The 22,041-nt window shown below is 33.7% G+C and overlaps 3 protein-coding genes and 1 pseudogene across 5 annotated transcripts; 2 read left to right on the forward strand and 2 right to left on the reverse strand.

The window, feature by feature from the left end:
• Positions 1-6,654: 6,654 nt before the first annotated feature.
• On the reverse strand, positions 6,655-10,879 carry LOC111305132 (uncharacterized; annotated as a pseudogene). The gene is made up of 6 exons (XR_016344865.1): positions 10,197-10,879; positions 9,085-9,788; positions 9,003-9,017; positions 7,767-8,643; positions 7,540-7,623; positions 6,655-7,446 (listed from the first exon to the last, which is right to left on the reverse strand). The product of XR_016344865.1 is annotated as an uncharacterized LOC111305132 (transcript).
• Positions 10,880-11,115: 236 nt separating this feature from the next.
• On the forward strand, positions 11,116-15,253 carry LOC111305141 (ATP-dependent Clp protease proteolytic subunit-related protein 4, chloroplastic). Of its 2 annotated transcripts, none has more exons than XM_022902377.2 (8): positions 11,116-11,493; positions 11,758-11,961; positions 12,278-12,333; positions 12,772-12,898; positions 13,019-13,096; positions 13,337-13,450; positions 13,533-13,645; positions 14,859-15,253. In XM_022902377.2, exons 1-7 carry the CDS (start codon positions 11,206-11,208, stop codon positions 13,602-13,604), a joined length of 939 nt encoding a protein of 312 aa, XP_022758112.1. In that variant the 5' UTR covers positions 11,116-11,205; the 3' UTR covers positions 13,605-13,645; positions 14,859-15,253. The 2 variants fall into 2 exon arrangements, with proteins under 2 accessions (XP_022758112.1, XP_022758121.1); XM_022902386.2 differs by having other exon boundaries at positions 14,864-15,253.
• Positions 15,254-16,992: 1,739 nt separating this feature from the next.
• Positions 16,993-19,031, forward strand: EXLB1 (expansin-like B1). Its single transcript, XM_022902397.2, has 4 exons — positions 16,993-17,428; positions 17,618-17,724; positions 18,170-18,481; positions 18,575-19,031. Exons 1-4 carry the CDS (start codon positions 17,293-17,295, stop codon positions 18,770-18,772), a joined length of 753 nt encoding a protein of 250 aa, XP_022758132.1. The 5' UTR covers positions 16,993-17,292; the 3' UTR covers positions 18,773-19,031.
• A 178-nt stretch (positions 19,032-19,209) lies between these two features.
• Positions 19,210-21,997, reverse strand: LOC111305160 (COP9 signalosome complex subunit 8-like). The gene is made up of 5 exons (XM_022902408.2): positions 21,717-21,997; positions 21,477-21,556; positions 21,122-21,303; positions 20,711-20,818; positions 19,210-19,498 (listed from the first exon to the last, which is right to left on the reverse strand). The coding sequence occupies exons 1-5, from the start codon at positions 21,798-21,800 to the stop codon at positions 19,359-19,361; spliced, it is 594 nt and encodes a 197-aa protein (XP_022758143.1). The 5' UTR covers positions 21,801-21,997; the 3' UTR covers positions 19,210-19,358.
• Between the last annotated feature and the right edge of the window lie 44 nt (positions 21,998-22,041).

The following is a 22,041-nucleotide window of genomic DNA, read 5'->3' on the forward strand; positions in this document are numbered from 1 at the left end:
ACATATTAATCAAGTTTAATTGAACAAACTTGAGTAACTTGATTTTTTATTTCAAATTAAGCTTGAGTTAAAAAAATAAAATTCGATCAAATTTTTTGATCGAATTCGAATCAAGTTTCGAGTTTCAAATTTCGAATCGAGCTCAAACTTAAACTTACTACTATATCACTTTGAATTTGATCAATTACACCCTAATCCGATTCAATTGATAAATATAAAAAATACACTTATATATTGAAAATTCGATTGTTTTATATATTTGTATTTTATTTTTATTTCTTTACATATTTTTTTATATTAATAATATTATTAAAAAAGTAAAAAAAAAAAAAAATCAACTTGAGCAGCTGAAATCAAGTTATTTTAATACATAAACTTTGACAAGTTTTACAACAAATGGCTTTGAAAAATATTCTTCAATCCCATATTTTTTGGGATCTAAATTCATATTCTAACATTATAAATCTAGCATTTTAAGAGGTCAATTTGGAAAGGAGATGAGAGCAACAAGAAGATTTTATCAAAAAAAAAAAAACTTCCACTGCCTCTAACCACCATACAATGACGCCCCATATCATTCGCCTCAAACCACCAGAGCAACAAGCAAAAACCACACCCAAAGAACCATTCAACATTGAAACTATTTCAAGTCCCAAGTTTCTCTAATCCACTTAAGATCCTTAAACTTGCTCAAAACCTCAACTTCTGGATAAGTAATCACCCCATTGGGCCCAACAATGATGTCAAAAATTGATGTTTGAGATGTAACAGAGTCACTGCAAATAAAAAAACTCACAAACGAGAAATTCACAAGAATTTGAATAATAACATAATATAATTATTAGATTAAAAGGGACAAAATTTAACCATCAAGACTAAAAACTAAGAGATACAAAAACACTACCCTAAAAATTTTAATCAATGATACAAATAATAAAAGTTCATCACTCTAAGAAATTCACCTAAGAAATACAAAACTTAAAGAACAATATGAAAAATTACTTAAAGATAAAAAAAACTCTATTCTGTCTTCTATCAAAGAATAATAGAAAATATATAGGTTAGGAACATTCTTCTAACATAGAAACTTTCAGATTACATTGATTGAATTACTAGAATTGTGCTTAAAATCAAGGGATTTGCATGTGAAGCCATTTACTCATGCATATTACATAATAATGAATTTGACCATAATCATATCCATATTCATTCTCTTTTTTTTTAGTTAATGTTAACACAATCTTTCTATTCTAATCAATCTTATTTTTACATTTATTTAGTAAATTTGGACCAAGAATAGGCTCATCTTATTTTTGGATAAGTCTTTTTTAGTCTCAGTCTAAGTCTAAGTTGTAAGATATCTTGACACTCCGATGTCAATATTCTCTGATTGAAAAAAACTTGTTTTCAAGTTTAAATTAGTTTTTTTGCCATAGTAAGGTAACAAATTAGTAACATTGAAAATGAAAGATATTTTATAAGATCAGAAAGCTCTATCTTATAGGCATTCTCCTCAATACATTAGTGAATTCTAAATGGACTATCTGTCTTAGGTTGTAATTTGTCAAACTTTCCTAAAAAAAATTTCTCTTTTCGTAAGTTAATCTACACCAAATCATGTTCTTTAAACTTCACATGTCTTCGATGCATGATTATTACCCTTTTATATTTCTTATTTTTTTACAAAATTTTATTTTGAACCTGTTCATAAAATATTTTGATACTCTTAGCTCTTTCTTCTATATCTTCATCAAAATGCTAATTAGTATAAAGTTGAATTAAAATCAAATGATAGATTACATTTTTATCAAGAACAATTTCAAAAGGGCTGCAACCAATGATTTAACTTGGTGAATGGTTAGAAGTAAACTTCACTTATAGTAAAACAAGTTTTCATTGTTTTAGTTTCTATCATGTATAACTCCTCAAGAAAATGTTTGCCTTGTTGGGTAGAATAGCTTATGGGATAAGGTTTATGCAGTATTGAATGTCTCTCATTAGTGGTAAACCAGCTGATAACTTCTCTTGAATAACATCTTAAAATTCTGTCAATAATAATTGTATCACTGTAAGGGACTCCTCACTATCTTTATTCTCCTCAATCAACACCAGTGTATACATAATATCGTTTATCTTAATTTTTTTTTATAATTGACATTGGTAAACAAGCTACTTCTTTCCCTTTTGGTTGGTTTTGACATCACCATGAACTTGGTAGGGGCTAGGATGATTTTGCATTTATCTTTCACAAATGTGTAAGTATTGCGATAACCATCATAAATAACCCTCATATCATAATGTTAAGGTCTTTCGAGCAGTAAATGACAAGCATCTATTAGAGCTACATCATACCACACATCGTCTTTGTACTACTTTCATATGAAAAAAAGAATCAAACACCTTTTGTTAACCTTGATTTTATTCTCTTTCTGTAACCAAGATAACTTATATGGTTAGGGGTGATTTATTGTCTTGAGGCCTAATTTTTGCATTATAAAGGTAGAAATAATATTTTCAAAACTTTCACTATCAATTATAACATCATATACCTTCATATGGGTAGTACACCGAATGTGAAACATGTTTTTACGTAGCCAATCTTTTTCCTTAGTAGGTGCGATACTAAAGTTACATTGTATGACTAAGGATGCTCCATAATCACCATAAGTTACATTTTCCTCATTTTCAACCAACTCTTTTTCATTTTTCTCCAAGTCTTCCTCTTTTAGAGCCATAATTTTCCTATTTGGGCATTCTGAGGTAATGTGTCTAAGCCTTTGACATTTAAAACACCTTATGGGTTGTGCACTAGACTAAGGTTTGCTTGTTAAGGTTTTATCTTTCTTTTGAGGCTGCTTTAGAATAGGCTTACAAGGAACAATAGTATTGGATGAGCCACTTTTATTGATATAGTCGTCTCGAGACCCAAATATCAAGTTATTACCACGAGCCTCTTTTTGTTATCTCTTTACCTTAATGGGTAAGTTTACATACATCATTGAAAGTCTAATAAGGTTGTATATGTACTATATTAGCTATCTCAATCTTTAATCCTCTAAAATATCGAGCATTAGTCTGCTCTTCTTGTTTCACCAATTCATATTTTAATATGAGGTGATCAAACTCAATCATATACTCTTTCACTGAGAGATCTCTTTACTTCAAGTTATGAAGCCTAATAAAGATATCTTGTCGAAAGTTATTTAAGAGATACTTTTTCTTCAACTCTTTTTTTATCTTTTCCTAAGTTGTAATTTTTTCTGCCTTTTTTTTTCTTTTTTTTTTAGATTTTTTCAGTAAAACAATGTATGCTTTCTGAGTTTGATGGCCACTAGCTTCACATTACTATATTCAGAGGCATCATGATATTCAAATATACGTTTTATCACATGTAGCTACCTTCAGGTTGCATCTTCCCTTCGAACTCAAGAATCTCTATCTTCGAATTGAATATGCTAGATTGAAATTGGTTTCTGTGTAGATAGTCTCTAACTTACCGTTGGCGAGATAAGGTGATATCATCATAATCACTTTTGTTTTTATAATATGGATTGATTTCTCTTTCATCTTATTCGTTCTTCATTATCTCTTCTTTTTCTTTTTGTATATGCAGCTGATATTGTAGTTGAAGGATCTGTTACTACATCTTCTCTATGAAGGCATCATTTGGGTCAACATTGGTCATTGCTACAACGTCAGTGTTAGCTTCAACTTCTTCTGATGGTGCTTGATAACGATGATCTACCATAACTCTAATACCAATTTGATGCCAGAAATTAATGTTTAAGATGTGGCAGAGTCATTACAAACAGAAAAACTCACAAAAAAAGATAATTTACAAGAATTTGAATAATAATAAAATATAATTATTTGATTAAAAGGGATAAAAGTTTACTACCAAGACTAAAAATTAAGGAATACAGAAACACCACCTTAAGAATTTTAATTAAGGATATAAAATAATAAACATTCACTACTCTAAAAAATTCACCTAAGAGATACAAAACTTGAAGAATAATTTGAAAGATTACTTAAAGATAAAAAAAAACTCTATTTTATTTTCTACCAAAGAATAAAAAATATATATATAAACTAGGAACATCCCTTTAAGCATTGAAACTTTCATATTACATTAACTGCATTGCTAGAATTATGCTTAAAATCAAAGAATTTGCATTTGAACCCATTTACTCATACAGATTACATAATAATGAATCTGACCATAATTCTATCCATATTTATGCTTTTCTTTTTTAGCTAGTATGAACATAATCTTTCTATTCTAGCCTATCTTATTTCTACATTTATTTAATGGATTTAGACTAAAAATAGGCCCATCTTATTTTTGGATAAGTTTTTCTTAATCTCAGCCCAAATTATAAGATATCTTGACACTCCGATGTCAAGCAGACCCCTCAACAACCTTTTCAATAATAAGGTATTTTTGCTTGGGTTTTAGGTCTTCAACAGCAGCAATTGAAGCTGAAACTCGAGCTTCATTTTCTAATAAAAACTTGGGTGTGGAAAGTGAAAGAAAAGGTATCTTGAGAAAGAGAAAATTAAATGATTTGTGGGTGAAACAAGGTTTGACAAAGAAGGATGTAGGAGGAGAAAACGATGACATGGATATGGACATTGATTTGTTTGTTCATTTTTGTTTTATCTTTTTGAAGGTTTCAGTTCATGGCTGAGTTTAGCTTGTTTGGAAATAGGGTGGGGTGTTTGAAGTTGTTAGTCAGCTATCTTACATTTTGACTTAAAAAATTAAATGAAGTTGCATAGCTTGGGTTCTTCTAAAAAAGATGACAACCCAACATTTTATTCCAAACACTTACTATATATATTCATAATTTTTTTTGTATGAAAAATACGAAATAAATAAGTTATTCAATTTCCCAAATCAAGATAAAATATGTCATATATGATAGTTTAAGATAAATAATTACAAATCATATATTCGAAATAATTTCAACAAATGATCATTAACAACATTCAAACTCAAAATTTTTTCATCAAAAAAAATTTTAATTAATTAAGCTAACTACTTATTGGATTATAGGTACCTTACTCTTTTTCTTTCTTAGGTAAAAATATGTACCTATTGCCCTTGCTATTTTAATTTTCACTAATACAATAAAGGAACAAAATCAAAACAAAAAATAAGTGGAAAAGGCTACTTTCTTGGTATGCTCTTTCAACCCTATCTTGGGCTCCTTCCTGGTAGTTAGTATATGTGCTTGCTTCTTATTTCCAGCCCAAAACTTTTTCTCTTTAGTCATATTTAGGGTTTGTAATTGTTGGGTTTTCTATTTTAATATATTTACTTATTAATATTTTGTAATACTTATGTTTATAATACTTCAATTGGATTTTTAATAGGTAAGATATACAAATGGTCATTTAATTTTTGTTTTTTTTTTTTAATTTTGGTCATAATTTTTTTTTCACTTAACCCTTTCTCTTTAACATAATGTTGGTGAAATACACCATATATGAAACCAATATCATATGGGATGATTTTAAATACATCCTTATTTTCTCACTTTTACACTCGTTTTTTTAAATTTTTTAGGTGAAATTATTTATTTATCTTTCTCAACTCAATTTTAAAGCTTTCTAATATGTATTTTCGATAAATTATATAACTATTTTTTCATATCCATATCCAATAAGTTAAAAAAATTATATTTAAGAAAAAATTAATTAAAATAAATCTTACATAAACTTTTAAATTTTTGGATATACAAATTTGTAAACTTTTAAAAATTTTTGGACATATAAATCCGAAAGCTTATAAGAACTTTCAAATTTACAAATCCGAAAACTTTTAAAAATTTTTGGATTTACAAATTCAAAAACTTAAAAGTGAAATGGGTGAGAAAAAAATTAAATAATTAAATAATTTTATTTAAAAATAATTTTAAAAAAGGTACAAAAAGAAAAGAATATGTTTAAAATCTTCCTATCATATATGATGCTCACATTATAAAAATACAATATTACTCATACGTGAGACACATATGATCATATTTAATACATAAAATTATAATAGGATAAGGAAAGATAATAGTATGAACAGGATTAGATAAAATAATATCATCTTATCTTATTTTTAATGTGTATAAAAATTAAGATAAAATAATTTATTAATTAGTCAAAATTATTCTTCCTTAAAGTTTATACAATTTAAATTATTAATATAAATTTTAAAGGTATAATAAGACATATAAATTTTATCCTATAAATTAAAAATAATCTTTTATTTTTTCAAAAGATAGAGTTATACTATTAGCGTAAGATATCTAATCTTTTCAATAATTTAATTTTTTTTATTTAAGTACATAACAAATATGTGATAAGATTATTAATATTTTATCTTTCAATTAATTTTATCCTATCTACGAAAAGTAACGATAATCTACTACAAAGTGTTGGATAATAATATGTACGAAAATTGGATGCTAATTTTCACCATCACAAATAATATTGGCAACGCCAACCATTGGCAAGATATAATTATATGAATTCCTGCCATAAATTCCTAATCAGCAAACAATCGAATTACTCAAGCACAAATTTACCATATGAATTGACATTTCAACAGGCAAAAGAACCGGAAAACGAGACTGTTATTTATAATTAAATGACATGATATCTGATGATCTGATGATGTTCAAACTTAATACTAATTCCCACGTTGTAGTAATGCATTGTAGGCTGGAAGAATCAGAAGAAAACAATAATTTTGAATGCCCCTCAAGCCAGATTCTCTTTAAAGTATCCAATATCATGCTAATGTAATATCTTGAGCACTTCGCTCATTACTTGTAATATACTAGCATCGTTCTTCTGAACTTCATCTGCCGAAGCTTCTTTAGGGCACTTGTTTGCGTTGTAGCAAAGTTGCTCAATCTTTTTCTTTCCTCTCGAATAAAGGATGAGAACGACATACAGAAACATGATGAACAAGAACAACAATAGCATATCAACCTTTGCAATAACCTTATTTGGTGATGTGACATCTATCGACACTGCAAAGAACCATATAAAGTAGGCTACCACCAATAAAAAGAAGAATAACAAGAACACATTCCCCCCGAGCAATCCGTCTGCGAGGAGTAGACTGATAATACCGATTACAGTACAAAAGAGTATGATGTAGCAAGTTGAGAAGGCGACGAATTTATCCGCATCCATGACACTCTTCCCTGCATCATTTGACGGTGATCCTCCACCTGTAGTGGTGTTTGTAATAGTGTAAGTTCCATTGATCACAGTAGTTCGATTGCCATTTTCCTGTCGAACACTTCCGGGGGGACTAAATATAGCCTTAAAGGTGGCTGCTACGACAACCCCAGCAATAACCAGCAACGCATTGCGCAGATCCTTTGTAATTTTCATTATCTGACGTGTGATGCATACAGCTACTTTTTCATCAAATATTGTCTTTGACCTTTAGTAGTTTGCAAGAGTTGTTTTACTACTTTCAGGCGATGAAGCTTTTGAAACTCTAGTGTTGCGTAGCAGTTGTCGCACTACTCTTCTGCTCATTTTGGTTTCGCGTTGTAGGATATCTAAAGCTATTAGCCCTTCCGAATTCTTGGCATTTATTTCAGCTAACAACTGGATTGCCCGCATAGATCATGGCCAAAACCATCAACTCATCTTAGTAGAAGTTGTTACAAACGATAAAAGCAAACCCACTCTTACCATAATTTGATCAGGGAGCTAAATTAACTTAATTATTCATCCATGGCTTTTAAGACAGTTGTATGTCTTCTCTTTATTAATTGACGTTTGAGGGTTTTACAATACGTTAAATTGCAAATGTTTATAAAAGCATAAAAACTTGCCTCAATTTGCAGATTGGATACTGCCGTGTCCAACACAGTGTTTCCTTGCTTATCCCTCCAATTCAGAATGTTTCTCTTCCAATTAAAGACATTCTCATGGCGGACTCTGTTAAACCATCCCACCAAAACTTCAAGAGCCTCTAACATGTTTTTAACAGCAATATGCAATACAGACTCGCTTTCAACAGTCATATCTTCAATAGACTTTGGACAAGCTGCGAGAAAAACAGCCAAGAGATCGATGTTTCCATTTTGAGCTGCATAATGCAAAGGGGTCATGCCTCCTCTTCCTTTGACACGAACAAGTTCGCGATCAGCACGTAAGAGTAAGAGCAAGAACACAGAATGCCCCTTCAACAAAGCAAGATGCAGAGGGCTAAGCCCATCTTTGTTTAGTTTCCACGCAAATGACGGCATCAAATTCATCACCTCAATTGCGAAACAGGTTTGCCCAGCTGAAGCTGCAATGTGCAACGTTGTATCTTCAAACATGATTTCGTCAATGCGCTTTAAGACAGCTGCATCTTTGCTGATTAACTCATACAAGGTGTTAATGGCTCCTGCTTGAGAGGTCTGGAGGACATCATCCATTGTATTGATACTTGTTCTTTTAATAGACACAGTTTCAGTATTGACATAATTGCAACCTCTAGTAGGCTTATAATTATGCCCTTGCATCTTAATAATCCAAGTCTCTTGGACACACTTTTCTTTTCCAATTTTGCTTTTGGCAGAACTAGCTACCTTCCTTTGTGCTTGGTTAATGTAAAAGTTCCAAGACAACCTTGTTCTTCACACACACACAAAAAAAAAAAATTTAACTTTATTCCTTGTTGCAATTGCCTTCAGGTATGGTTAATCATTTGCAGAAACCCCTTGGCATCTGGCTGCAGTAGCAGGAACTGTCCATGTGGATATTAATTATAGAGGAAAAAAACAAAATTTCCACAACATTAATTTTGTAATGATAATTTATGCAAAGGCAAAAATCAAAGAGGTGGGAAAGAAAGAAAGAAAAAAAAAAACTTGAAACCAAAATAACTCATATGTAAAAAATTCAAAAATTTGCAAGGGCATTTTGTTGATTAACTTTTAAAAAGTTAAATATAAAATCTCTCAAATTTTCCTAATTACGTTTTCTTGTCTTACAGCATTCGCATCAAACTGATGTAATTGGTTCTGAACTTGAATCATCATCTCCAATGGCTTCACTTCCTCGTAGCAGCAGTACTAGTCTGCAGTGTAGCAAAGTCGCCGCAGTTTTTGCTTTCCTTCCCGCTGAATCGTCAGGATAAAAACTACAGCCAAATGCATGGTGATAAAAAATAAGCAATGAACCTTTCGGACTATCACTTCATCTGGTGAGATGATTTGTACTGACATATTGTGGCAGGATAACAAGAAAAACAGCAGGGGCACCAAAGTTGCCCCAAAGAAGCCGTCTGGGAGGAGAAGACCAGTTAAACAGATTGCAGCATGAACGATTCCACTGTTATAAATTGAAAAATAAAGGAACGTGCTTGAATCCATGACAACCGTCCCTGCAAGCGGTGATGGTTCCCCTGTTACAGTAGTTGTGTTATTGTTGTTGTTGTCACCCTGCTGAACACTACAAGGGGGACTGAATATGGCCGGAAAGGTCGATGCTGGAAGCAGCCCAACAACCACTAGCAATGCATCACGAGCATCATCTGAGATCTTCATCTTGTGACGAGTTACAAAACCAGCAAATCTTTCATCAAATGATGTCTTTGATCTTAAGTAGTTTGTGAGAGTTATGCGAGATTGATCAGGTGATGAAGCCTTTAAATTGCCCCATTGCATTTTCTTAACTAACTTCGAAAATAATTTGACTTGATTTTGCAATCTGCTTGAAGTTGTCAGACGATTCCCCTTAGAATTCTTGGCATTTATTTTAGCTATCAACTTGATGAACTGCACCATGAGGATAATAGCGCCAATTCATCATACAGAGAATAATTTTTACGTTGGAAATATCAAATCTTTCAATTCTTCACAAGGGCAATAAAATAAATCATAAATTTCCGTAACTGAAGCCGTAGTCTGAAGATTGAGGAAGAGATTGTGGGTACTAATAATTGAATCACAAACCTATTAATGCCATCTCTTAAGATTAAATTCAAGGTTTTTTTGTATTGTTTTAATTCCCAAAAGGGGAAAGTCAAGTAAAAAATGTGAAAGTCAATTAAACCATCTTTAAAAGGTGGGTATAGATATGAAATCAGAAAAATTCATGTGAATCCAAATTGGACCAACCCATTTAACAAGTTTAAATATTAATAAACAAAGTAATATAACTTTTACTAGCATAGGAGAATTTACCTCAAGTTGATTATTGGATGCTGCAATGTCCAGTACCGTTTTGCCTTGCAAATCCTTCCTGTTTGGGATCTTCACTATCCATTTCAAGGCATCTTCATGACAAACTCTTTGAAACCATCCCACCAAAACTTCAAAGGCTTCCAACTTATTGTTTTTAAGAGCAATACGCAAAGCAGTTTTACCATTGACATTCACATCTTCAATAGACTTTGGGCAAACCACTAAAAAATTAGCCAAGAGATCGATGTTTTCGTACTTGATTGCAAAATGCAAAGGAGTCGAGCCTCCTCTTCCTTTGACACGAACCAGATCACAATCAGCCTCTAGAAATACGAGTACCAGCTGCAACTTGCCGTTTATCATAGCCAGGTGCATGGGGCTAAGGCCAGACTTGTTCAGCTTCCGGGCAAATGAGGGCATTAAGTTCATCATCTCCATGGCAAAACAAGTATGCCCAGCAGAAGCTGCAATATGCAGAGGCGTATCTACAAACATAATCTCATCGATGCGCCTTAAAACGTCGGCACTTCCCGGATTAATTCATACATGACATCTATATCACCCTTTTGAGAGGCATCAATCAAGCGATCATCCATTCTGAAAATCAAGATGAAATAGACTTTTCCCTGTTAGAATGAAGACTTTGATGCAAATTCTTCATATACAACTTTAAATATGCCTAGTTTCACTTTCATTAGTATATATTAAATGCTGTGACAGAGGAAACGTAGGGGAAGAAATGTTAGCGGTTGACATGCTTGAAAGACTTCTTTCAAAACGACTTTGAAAACGACATCGTTTTTTATGTGGAAAAAACGAACAAAAATGGAAACATCTCGGGGCTAACCCGAACAGTTCCCAAATTCCCAATCGGATTTTGATTCGGATATCATTTCTCTCTTATCCTCTAATTTTTTTTGTTACAATTCTCTCTCATCTCCTTTGTTACTATTTCTCACTCCCTCCCTCTCTCTCAAAACGCTGCTTCCTCAAAGCACCATAGCCATCAATGGAGGTCGCAACTGCAACCGCAACCGCAACCGCACCCGCATCGAGATTCGTGCTCCACGCGCACATGTTATCACCATCAACCTTTGCAAGAACGGTAAACCCTAACGGAACCCTAACAACTCCTCCGTCAGCTGCTCTCCGAACTTCTCTCTCCACCAACTTCCTCTCTCCCTTTCCCGCCATCGGCAGCGTTTCCGGAGATTTCTCGGGATTCAAGCTACGACCTGATTCTCTCAACCCAGCTTCTCTCTCCCGGTCCAAGCCCAAACGAGGTGTTGTCCCCATGGTACACTTTTAAATCATTGTAATTTAATCTAAATTTCTTTACTTTACTTGTCTAGGGTTTTCAAATGTTTATTAATAGCGATAATAGTTGCTAAGTAGGCAATTTTATTGTATAAGAATGTTAATATTAATGCTAACCTTAGCTCTTGATTTAAATTGGAGTATGATATCACAGTTGATTGCCCTCTAAGGTCAAGTTTAATTTAGACAAGGGTGCAATTGAATGAATTCATATTTCAGTGTTTGCCTCGAATTTTGTGTATAGGTTATTCCCTTTACAGAGGGAAGTGTATGGGAGCAACCTCCACCGGACTTAGCATCGTATTTGTACAAGAATCGGATAGTTTACTTGGGAATGTCTCTTGTTCCTTCTGTCACAGAGTTGCTATTGGCAGAGTTTCTCTACCTTCAGTATGAAGATGCAGAGAAGCCTATTTTCATGTACATAAACTCCACTGGAGTAACCAAGGTACGATTTTCTTATCAAATGTTGGAAATCATGTTCTAGAGGCATAAATGTAGCTTTTTCTATGATTTGTGGCATCATAATTTGCATTGGATGCTAAATGAATGATAAGAAATGTAAGCTTTATATATAAAGTAATTTGAACATGTCTTATTTTTGTTTCTCTAAGAATTAAAATGTATTGAATATGAACTTAGTAAGTAAATGTATTGCCTTTTACCTTTCTTTTGCATTATTAAGGTACCTAAAAGATGAAACAAAATGTTGCATTAGTTTGCTCCCTTTTTAACTCTATTAATAGGATTTTTCACTCTTTCAGAGTGGCCGGAAGTTGGGTTATGAGAATCAGGCTTTTGCAGTCTATGATACTATGAGGTCATTTCTCTTTTCGCTTTTTTAACTCTTGCTTTATTTCACAATTGACTTGTTTTATGAGCTGCACAAAATATGCGATTGTTAAGTGTTGGAATGATCTGAGTTCTCTTCCTGGATTCACGGTGGTAGTTTCAGCCCCTAGATTTCAAAATCCAGCAGTATCAGCCACTCTTAAATAGTGAATGCATCATTCTGTTGTTGATGATGCTGGGTCACTTGTACCTTCCACATTTCTATAGGCAGTATGTTCTTTTAGTCATGATGAGGCCTATTTACTTGCAGATTATCTTCTTCCTAGACACTACTTATATACCACCTGCCTTAAGCTTGGAAACATTTCTGAATGTATAACATTCTACAAACCCCTGTACGTCCTTATCCCTCCAGAACAGCTTCCTAGCTTTATTTTGTATTTCTGAATATCTTCTTTCACTGCAGTTATATCGAGCCTCCTGTTTTTACTCTCTGTGTTGGTAATGCTTGGGGAGAAGCTGCATTACTTTTAGCTGCTGGTGCAGCAGGAAATCGTTCTGCTCTTCCTTCATCTTCAATAATGATAAGGCAGGTTGGTTGTTGGACAGTGGATCTCCGATGATCTAAACTATCAATTTCTTCTAATATGTTACTAGAGTTTGGACACTTTAACCTGAATGTTTAATTTTTTTTTTCTTCTATCACTCTGCAGCCAATGGCTAGATTTCAAGGTCAAGCAACGGATGTTGAAATTGCAAGAAAGGAAATAAAATTATTGAAAACAGAGTTGGTAAGAAAATGATCTACTTAGTTAAGGATTCTGATTATACACGAAACTTAAATTTGAAAACACCATGTTCCTGCTTAAACAGCTTTATATTTGCTTGGACTTCTATGACTGAACTGTAGACTGTATATATTTGTTTATAAATTTACTCATTAAAGCTGACTTAACAAACTTTGTTGTTGGATTTTTGTCCAAATTTGGGCTAATACAACTGCATGTTTTTTTATATGAATTGTACTCAAGGTTAATCTCTATGCAAAACACACTGGACAATCAACTGAGCAGATTGAAGCGGATATCAGGCGCCCAAAATATTTTAGCCCCAGTGAAGCAGTTGAATATGGCATCATAGATAAGGTTCTTGTACTTGAAGGAGTTATTTGTTCTGTACCAATTTTCATGTATTGCTATAGTATGTTTTTACAATAATATTCTGCAGGTTTTATACAATGAAAGGAGTCCTGAAGACCGTGGTGTTGTTTCTGACCTAAAAAAGGGAAAACTTATCTGAACATAGGAGAACTTGTGCTTGTGGCTGTTAAAACTGCTCAGGTAAAACAGTTTGTTTTCTCTTGAATTGTACAATTGATTACATTGCATGTTATACCTTCTAGATATCGTTTCATACAATAGTTCTTCAGTAACAATAAATGCTTATTTTTTAGAAGGCAGTACGTCTAAAAGATAGCTGTATTTTATCCTGCATTCCTTTATATATCTCATAATTATTTGGCCTATAGGTTTTTTGCATTAGACTATTTTAATGGAACTTAGACTGTAGTAAATTGAGGACACTTCTTACCACAGGATCCGGTTAATGTGATGTCTATTTAAGCATTGATTATTTTTAGAAAGAATTGATAGTCGGATGCATTTTGACTCCCCCTGTGGCTTCTAGTGTTTTTAGATATGTCACCAAACAATATGATGTAGCTGGGTGTTCGTAATTATGTGTGAAATCTCTACCTCTGAAACAAAATGATTTATTATCCATTTTCTTCATATATAAAGGTTTTGATTGGTAATTGTGGAGGGCGAAAGAGGAATAACTTTATAGACGTGTTATGCCTTTATTGAACATTAGCTGTTCAATCTCTATCATGTGCCTCCCTTTCCACTTCTACACACCCACAATGGTTCTAGGTTCTGCCCGTAACTAGTACATTTCTCTACAAGTGTGTTCTGGAATAGAAAAGTATTTGCTTGATTGTTTTATGGTCTCACCACATTTGCTATCATTGTTCTTTATGTCCACCCTAAAATCTGCAACAAAGTGCATCAGCTATTGTTGCCTGTTTGACCATTTGTTCATATGCTTTACACCGTGCATTTGCTTTTTTATTCTTCTGTTAAGTTTGTTGGGGTTGTATTGAGAATGAATGAAGAGGAAATTTTGCGTTGTGGTGTGCTTCGTTGCACAAACATCACAAGTGTCATAAGGATATTCCAAGTGGAAGATGGTATTTCGTATATAGATCATGAATGTATCTTGGTCCCAATTCCATCAGTGTCCATTCCATTATTTGGCAAAGACTTATTAATGGTGAGTGATCTCATTATTTAAGCCAATAAAAGTGTCGGCACTTTCTCGAAACTCTTTTCTCTCTCTCAATCTTTGTTGCCTATCTTTCTGAAATGTGAAATTATCAGTTTAATTGAAACAAAGTAGATAATACATGTTTAGAGAGATCAGATTGTTTTTCAAAATTTATCTCTAACTTTTGAATATTTTTAAGCTTCTCTAATATGCTGTTTATTGCAACAGTATAGATTGAGTTGAAGGATGACTAGAGAAGCTGAGAACAGTCTGTACTTTTGTTTGGGGAGCAAAGCCATGGGAATGGGAATCATAGTCATGAATATGCTGTCTGAGTAGGTGTATCAGTCATTTGTAGCCCAATTTGGTCTGTGTATCTTAGGTTCAATAAAGTCTATTTTAGTTGTTTAAACAGCAATTAACTGCAATTACTTTTTTTGTCGTTTCTTCTCCCCCTTTCTCCAGGTGTGCTTCGTGTTCTTTTTTTTATCTTATACTCAAAGTTTATTTACATTGTAAGTCTTTGCTGAGATAACCTCGTTAGATAATTTAACGAAAAGAAACTACCATGTATATTAACATTTAAGAACTCGCGAATCTAAAATTCAATTCAGTTTGATTCATGCATCTTTCTTATATATATATATATATATATATATATATATATATTCAGTAGATTTGAAATTTAAATTTTAATGTTGATCATCTCTTTTAAAAAAAATATATTTAGGTAAAATGCAAAATTAGTCATCCAATTGTATTGATGTTTTTAAAATAATCATCTAACTATTATTTTTTTTTAATTTAGTCATTTGAGTAAAATTTTCTTTTCATTCAACCATTTGTACTAACGTGACAGTGTTACGTAAGTGATCATGTGTCATGTGATATTACCACCTCATTTGACATGTCATGTAATATATTAATAGCTAACATGAAAAATTATGTGATAGTGCTTGATAGATGATGTCTCTCGTTAGCACATCATTAAAGATAATTAGCCGAGTGATAAAAAGTATTTATTTAAATTTAAGTAATTAAATGAAAAATTAATAGTTAAGTAATATTTTAGAAATAAAACCATAGTTGAATGATTAATAGTGTATTTTACTCAAAGAACCCAAAGTCGGATTAACCAGTTTCTCGCGGTTTCCCAATCTTCATGTATGGTGTGGACAAATGGCGGTTTCATCAATTACGAGAAAATTTGTTAATAATTGCTCTTTTGTGAAGGATAGCATGGCAAGCTTGGACCCTGAACTTTTGGGGAGACACCTATATAAAGTGGTCTTGACGTAATTTGAAGCAAAAACGTAAATGAAACTAGAAAAAAAGCAAAGAAGAGAAATCAGATATTAAATGGTGAACTGATGACCAGATGTTAATCAATCACTAGAGTCATTAAACCATGATTTTGCAGCTACTGCTATTTGCTACGTTTCTTCCCCTCTTTTCTTTCCTCTGGTATTTACAAACCAATGTGCTGTACCATCGCCAAATGGAAGTCCCGGAAGAAGAGCCACCTACCCACTTCACAAAAAATATAGTACAACTTGTATTTATGGTCACTTATCCTATAGAAAATTCACACTTTGTGATCTTCTTTCCTACACATGCCTACATCAATTCAAACGTGCCAATACTTGAACCTTTTCAAGATCAATTTGTTATGCCAAACAGAAAATTAAAGAGTGCTCTCACCCCTAATTTTTGAAGTCTTTAACTTAAAATTTTCAACCAAGAGTGACAGTCTATGAGTTCAGCTTCGTGGTAGTGCGTTGCCACCCACCAGATAGTGGCTTTTGGTGGGTTATTGTAATTGTTAGTTTTTACAGTACTTGGCTCATGGTTTTTTTTGTCTGAGTCAACAAAACCTATCAGCTTCCTAAAGATAATTACATTTGGTTTCAATTTGATAAAATTACAGACTTGATGTTGGTGGGATTTTCCAATTGGCTTTTAGTTTTTGACTAAAAACAATCAACGTTTGAGAGTTATTGTTACATGAACTTATTGCAATGTAATCAGCCTAAGAGGAAGTTTCAAGTTTGTATCTCTATCCCAAAGTTATGAATAACTTTGAAGAACATGGGAAAATGAGAACCTTTATTACACAGAAATGGCAAAATGTTTTCAATAATTAATGAGGAAAGGAGAAGGATTTCCAAAGCATTGCAACTGCAGTCTTATTCTTTAACACTTGAAATCCAATACCATAAACAAATAATTTAGTTCCAAAAGTAGGGTAATAATTCACGCGTGAACTTTCAGAATGAACCTGCAGATATAAACACGAAGCTGCCTAGAAGCGGAAGGGAAAGTTGACAAAAGTTAGGCAGATCACATTTGTCAATAGAATACTTATCCAAATTCAAACAAGGGTCCAAAGCGGGTCAATAACGAGGTCTACACATATGAATACACATCATTCATCTTAATCCTGCCGCCTTAAACCCTTTTGGACTGCGCCTAGCTACCCCCAATTAGTGGAAGAAAAAAAGGTGTAGTAATTTGCTTAACACCAGCTTCGTGCCTTCTGCTATAAATATGGGATTCTAAGTTCTTAGCTTCCCATCTCAATAGCTCATTCAGCTTCTTCTTCTCTCTTTTACTATTAGTTCTTTTGATTTTTTTTCTCGGTTGCATTATTTGTAGCAGAAACATGGGGTTCTCCCTAACATTTCATTATTGCCTTTTTTCTGTCATGGTGCTTTTGCCTGCACTGTGTTACTCTCAGGACTATTTCGTAGGGTCCAGAGCAACTTACTATGGCAGTCCTGACTGCTTGGGGACTCCAAGTATGTACATTTCATAATACATGTATGTTTATGTATTACTAGTTGCATATAAATTGAAGTGTCAATCTTCTAAGTTTGACAAGTGGATATACTCTTCAAATTATTGACTTGATTTCAAACCCTTAAATTTACATATGCTTATGCAATGTTCATCATGTCATGTATGAGCTAACAATTATGAGAATCTAGGTGGAGCCTGTGGGTTTGGAGAATATGGAAGGACCGTCAATGATGCCAATGTGGCTGGGGTTTCCAGGCTCTACAAGAATGGAACTGGCTGTGGTGCTTGCTATCAGGTAAAACTTCAAGAGCCTTAAATTATTTCAGCTTCAAAAGCAACAGATAAAGTAAGCAAGATCCCGGAGCTTAGAGTTAGTTCATACAGCCACCCTTTAGATGTGGCATTCAGTGAGTCTAGAATTTAAATCTTAGCACTTGCAACCCCTTTCTCTATCTCAGCCCCCAGAACGTGGCCTTTTTTACCAAAAAAGTAAGCAAGTGGCCAAAGGGGTTCGGCGGAAACTTCCTCAAATCAAGCTAAATTTCCACTCAACTTTTAGAGTATATATCTTCACTTCTAAAAGCATTTCTATTGTTAGAACATGTGCCCAACAGCTACAAAGTAAATAAAATGTCACTATCATTAACTATTTTGGCACTAATAAATAAACAAGTGGCTTCTTATTTTATGTTCGATAATTGATGACACTACCTGATATTGTTTAACTAAGCAACCCTCAGGTTAGGTGCACAAACCCTCAACTCTGTACTGATAATGGGGTGAACATAGTGGTGACTGACTATGGCGAAGGAGACAACACCGATTTCATTCTCAGCCCCCGTGCGTACTCAAGGATGGCACGATCAGACACCGCAGCACAGCTGTTTGCCTATGGCGTAGTTGATGTCCAATACCAGAGAATCCCCTGTCGCTACGGTGGTAAAAAGCTCCAGTTTAAGGTTCATGAACATAGCAGATACCCAAGTTACTTGGCCATTGTAATCTTGTACCCAGCTGGCAAAAATGAAATCCTAGCCGTTGATATTTGGCAGGTAATAATAAAATCGCTAGAACCTGAATTCAGTAACTTCAAAACAGCAAAAGGAGTTAAAGAATAGTGTTTAATTTCTGCTGGTAATGTGCAGGAGGATTGTAAAGAATGGATAGGAATGAGGAGAGCGTACGGGGCTGTTTTCGACATGGCTAATCCGCCATTGGGAGATGTCAGTTTGAGGTTCCAAGTGCGTGGCGACGCCGGTTTGACATGGGTGCAGGCACCAAATATCATTCCTAGTGATTGGAAAGTTGGAGTTGCTTATGAATCAGATATTCAGCTTGAGTAAAGGGCATCCGAATTGCACTTATGAAAAAGAAAGAATTTTTAAAAGGAAAATCAGACTACTTGCTGATTAATTTCTCAATTATAGTTGCTTTGTTTTGTCATTAAGTACTTGTTTGTAAGACGGCGAAGCGCGGTCAGGCTTTGCCTCGTGATCAATTAAAAAAAAAATAATTTGGGTACATGTACTTTTGCTTGATGTTTGTGTATCAACCAATAAAGTTTGACCTTGAAAGATATTTTCAGTATCATTTCGAAACCCACTTTGTGCGTCAATTTATTATTTTTATGTAACTCATTCCACCACTTCCACACTCACCTTTTATCATTTGAGCTGAGCCCAGATGGACAGGAAATGCTCTTTGCTTTGTTTCGGGGGGAAAAAAATTTCCTCCATAATTTTCTCTCTTCTCATCTGCTGCTGATAGGAAGGATGATACATGCTTTAAAATTACACATAGATTAGATATTCAACTGAAACTGTTCCAAACATAAAAGCAAAGGTGAATGAAGTTTGAAGAAGCTCCCAAAATTTTGACAAATATTAGAAGCATTAACTTGCTTAAAGAAGCTCAAAAGTTACAAATCATTTAATGTTCAAGGTGGAAGACATATTCCGTCAGGCACTGCAATTTGCCAGGATCTAGTTTCTGCTCTCTCACAATAGCCTGCTTTGTCACAGTAAGCATTTGAGAATCAGAATCGACCGTCCAGCCTTGCCGGAGTACATCTGCATGTTGCAACCAAAAACAACTTGACATTAATACATATTATCAATACTGTTGTATCAACAACCCAAATAATAATCTGCATAGTAGCACATACTAAATTTAAGTAAAGAATTCTATTTAAGAAAACAGAACGTGGAACATTCAGCTGAAAACAGGGTTGACAGTAAGAGCCAGTTACCAAACATACCTCCTCAACCACTAAATAGAACGCAGCCCATGCAAGAACAAACCCCTAAAGCTAGCTCAACAAGCCATGAGTAGGTAACAAACAAACCCCAAAACAGTTATTATGAGCAAATATTACTCTTTACCTAAAGGAAGCTAAAACAACCCCTCAAAAGGAGTACATGGGAGGATTGAAGAAATCATTCAGAGTCAATGATCCTCTTTTGTCAGACTAAATCAATGATCCACTAAGAACATAAGCTATAACACTTTAATTTCTGACCTAGAACACAACAAAGAGGAAAAGCATATCATCTTGAGCATGGAAAGTGAAGCGTAATCAAACTCTTAGTATAACTGGACTTGCATGTTAATCCATATGATTACTGTTACCCTAGCGTAGGGTAAGCCTATAAACAGCAAAGGTTCATGGTTTTTCAAAGGGCATTTAGTTTTTTATGGCCATTGATCTTGTTTTATAAAAACAAGAATTAAAGACAATACATTAGTAGTAATAGGGGATTGAAAATGTAGCTTTCATTTGCCACCATTGTTTAGAGTCTCAAGTTTTACACATTTTGCATTTACAGGGAGCACAAATATTCTGATGTTGGGTAAGGCACAGGTTTCAACGTCTAGAGATGTTGACTTCTAATCAAACCATAGGCAGCAGATAATTTTGACATTGTTTTCACTAATTATTAATATAAACCAGTCATATCCCCAGCCAGCACTAAGGCAGTTGAACTTATGCAAAAAAGATATAATTATCTAATATCCTTTCAACTATCTTTTTTTCCTTTTTTTTTTTTTTTAATAATTTGGATTTAGTGCGGCTGCTAGGATTCAAGCCCAGGTTTCTCCGGCCACAACATGGAATTCTTCCTAGTAAACTAAAGCCACAAGTTATCCTTCCTAATATCATATGTTCATATTAATACTATAGACTCATAGCTACTAAAAGAAGCTTATGTAGAACATCTAACAATAAATAGTAAAATAATAGAAACTTCACAGCCTAAACATAATAAATGATGTGTACTTACAATTTGTGACATCTTCCTCACTCATTCCAAGAAATTGAGCTGCATCATGGATGCTTATTGTTGAATAAGCAGATAGCAGCAGTTCAAACATCCTCTTAGTGTTAAGCTCTACAAAACATACAGCAAATAATGACCTCAACTGCTAAATTGCCTAAATCTTTAATAGACAATTAGACATTCTATGATATCAAGAGTTACATAATTTTTACATGATTTCAATCCTATTTCATGCATCTAACTCAAAACAAGCAGTTCAAATAGGAAGCACACTTCATTGCTTCTGTACTGAACCATAACATTTGAATTAAATATTACTTTTTACAATTAGCTCTCTTAAACCAAATATATTTTTGCTTTCATCTTTTACATATTACTTAAACTACTGTGAAAGCTATGACAAAGAAAGCTTGCCTGAGAAAGCAGCAATAAGAACTTCAGTTTCTTGAATCCAATCAAAGCCGCGAATAGCTTCATAGACACCAGCATAGTCCCTCGTCCACAGCTTCTGACCGATTTTCCAGGCTGCAACCAACTCTGGTTGGCTCTCCTTGATTGCCGGAGGTATCGATTTCCAAAGAAACCTTGCACTATTACTGCAAAACCATCCCCATCCAAGTATCAAATCCTAGATTAAATCTATGCCTGTATTTTGGAAAACCGACATTAACTCCAAAATAACATGTTTGAATAAACTAGAATCACATAGATATAAATCCCAAATATAACTTTATAATTAAACAAGTAAATAAAGAATACATGGGCTTACATATCATCAACGTAGATGTGGCCGAGAAGATGAATTGTGAAAGGCCATTCGTCTTGAAAAGGAACGCCCTCCGCTGCTACCTGGTTTTTTTTTTTTTTTAATATAGATCAAAGTTTTTATTTAAACAGTCGAATTAGGGTTTTGATAGGGTTTAGGGAATTCTAAATGAGAAAAACTTGACCTAACTAAAATAAGATGAAACAATCACAAAAGGGGGGAAAAATGAAGAAGAGAAAGTACCTGAAGTATGAGATTGTCGCATATATCAGCGATCTTATCGAAGGATTTGGAGGCCAATGCTTCATTGAGAACACTAAAATCCATCTTCGCTTCTTGCCTGCTTTCCCTCTTCTGATTTTCTTGTTTGTACAATTTTTATTTTGGATTGTTTTCTTCGGGGTTTTGTTTTTCTTCTTTTTTTTCTCATTTTTCTTGAAAACCCTATTTAATGGGCCGAAAAGAAAGGCCTTCTACACTTTTAATTCAAACATAAAGATCAATTCGCAATTAAGGGCCCAATCATTGTCCAATCGAAGCATGGGATCGAGCGGTCTTGCTTAATGCT

This window comes from Durio zibethinus, chromosome 9 (genome assembly GCF_047325235.1).
Source record: "Durio zibethinus cultivar Kanyao isolate XHJ-2024 chromosome 9, ASM4732523v1, whole genome shotgun sequence".
Taxonomy (NCBI): domain Eukaryota; kingdom Viridiplantae; phylum Streptophyta; class Magnoliopsida; order Malvales; family Malvaceae; genus Durio; species Durio zibethinus.

Bases quoted from the DNA above. Each gene is read 5' to 3' on its own strand.
- LOC111305160 (XM_022902408.2), bottom strand. From the start codon at position 21,800: ATGGATTTTAGTGTTCTCAATGAAGCATTGGCCTCCAAATCCTTCGAT. The intron at 21,304-21,476 runs GTAAGCCCATGT...ATGGTTTTGCAG, and splicing joins CACATCTACGTTGATGATAT to TAATAGTGCAAGGTTTCTTT. The intron at 20,819-21,121 runs GCAAGCTTTCTT...TATGTTTTGTAG, and splicing joins TCTTATTGCTGCTTTCTCAG to AGCTTAACACTAAGAGGATG.
- EXLB1 (XM_022902397.2), top strand. From the start codon at position 17,293: ATGGGGTTCTCCCTAACATTTCATTATTGCCTTTTTTCTGTCATGGTG. The intron at 17,429-17,617 runs GTATGTACATTT...ATGAGAATCTAG, and splicing joins TGACTGCTTGGGGACTCCAA to GTGGAGCCTGTGGGTTTGGA. The intron at 17,725-18,169 runs GTAAAACTTCAA...AGCAACCCTCAG, and splicing joins GCTGTGGTGCTTGCTATCAG to GTTAGGTGCACAAACCCTCA.
- LOC111305141 (XM_022902377.2), top strand. From the start codon at position 11,206: ATGGAGGTCGCAACTGCAACCGCAACCGCAACCGCACCCGCATCGAGA. The intron at 11,494-11,757 runs GTACACTTTTAA...TTTTGTGTATAG, and splicing joins AACGAGGTGTTGTCCCCATG to GTTATTCCCTTTACAGAGGG. The intron at 11,962-12,277 runs GTACGATTTTCT...TCACTCTTTCAG, and splicing joins ACTCCACTGGAGTAACCAAG to AGTGGCCGGAAGTTGGGTTA.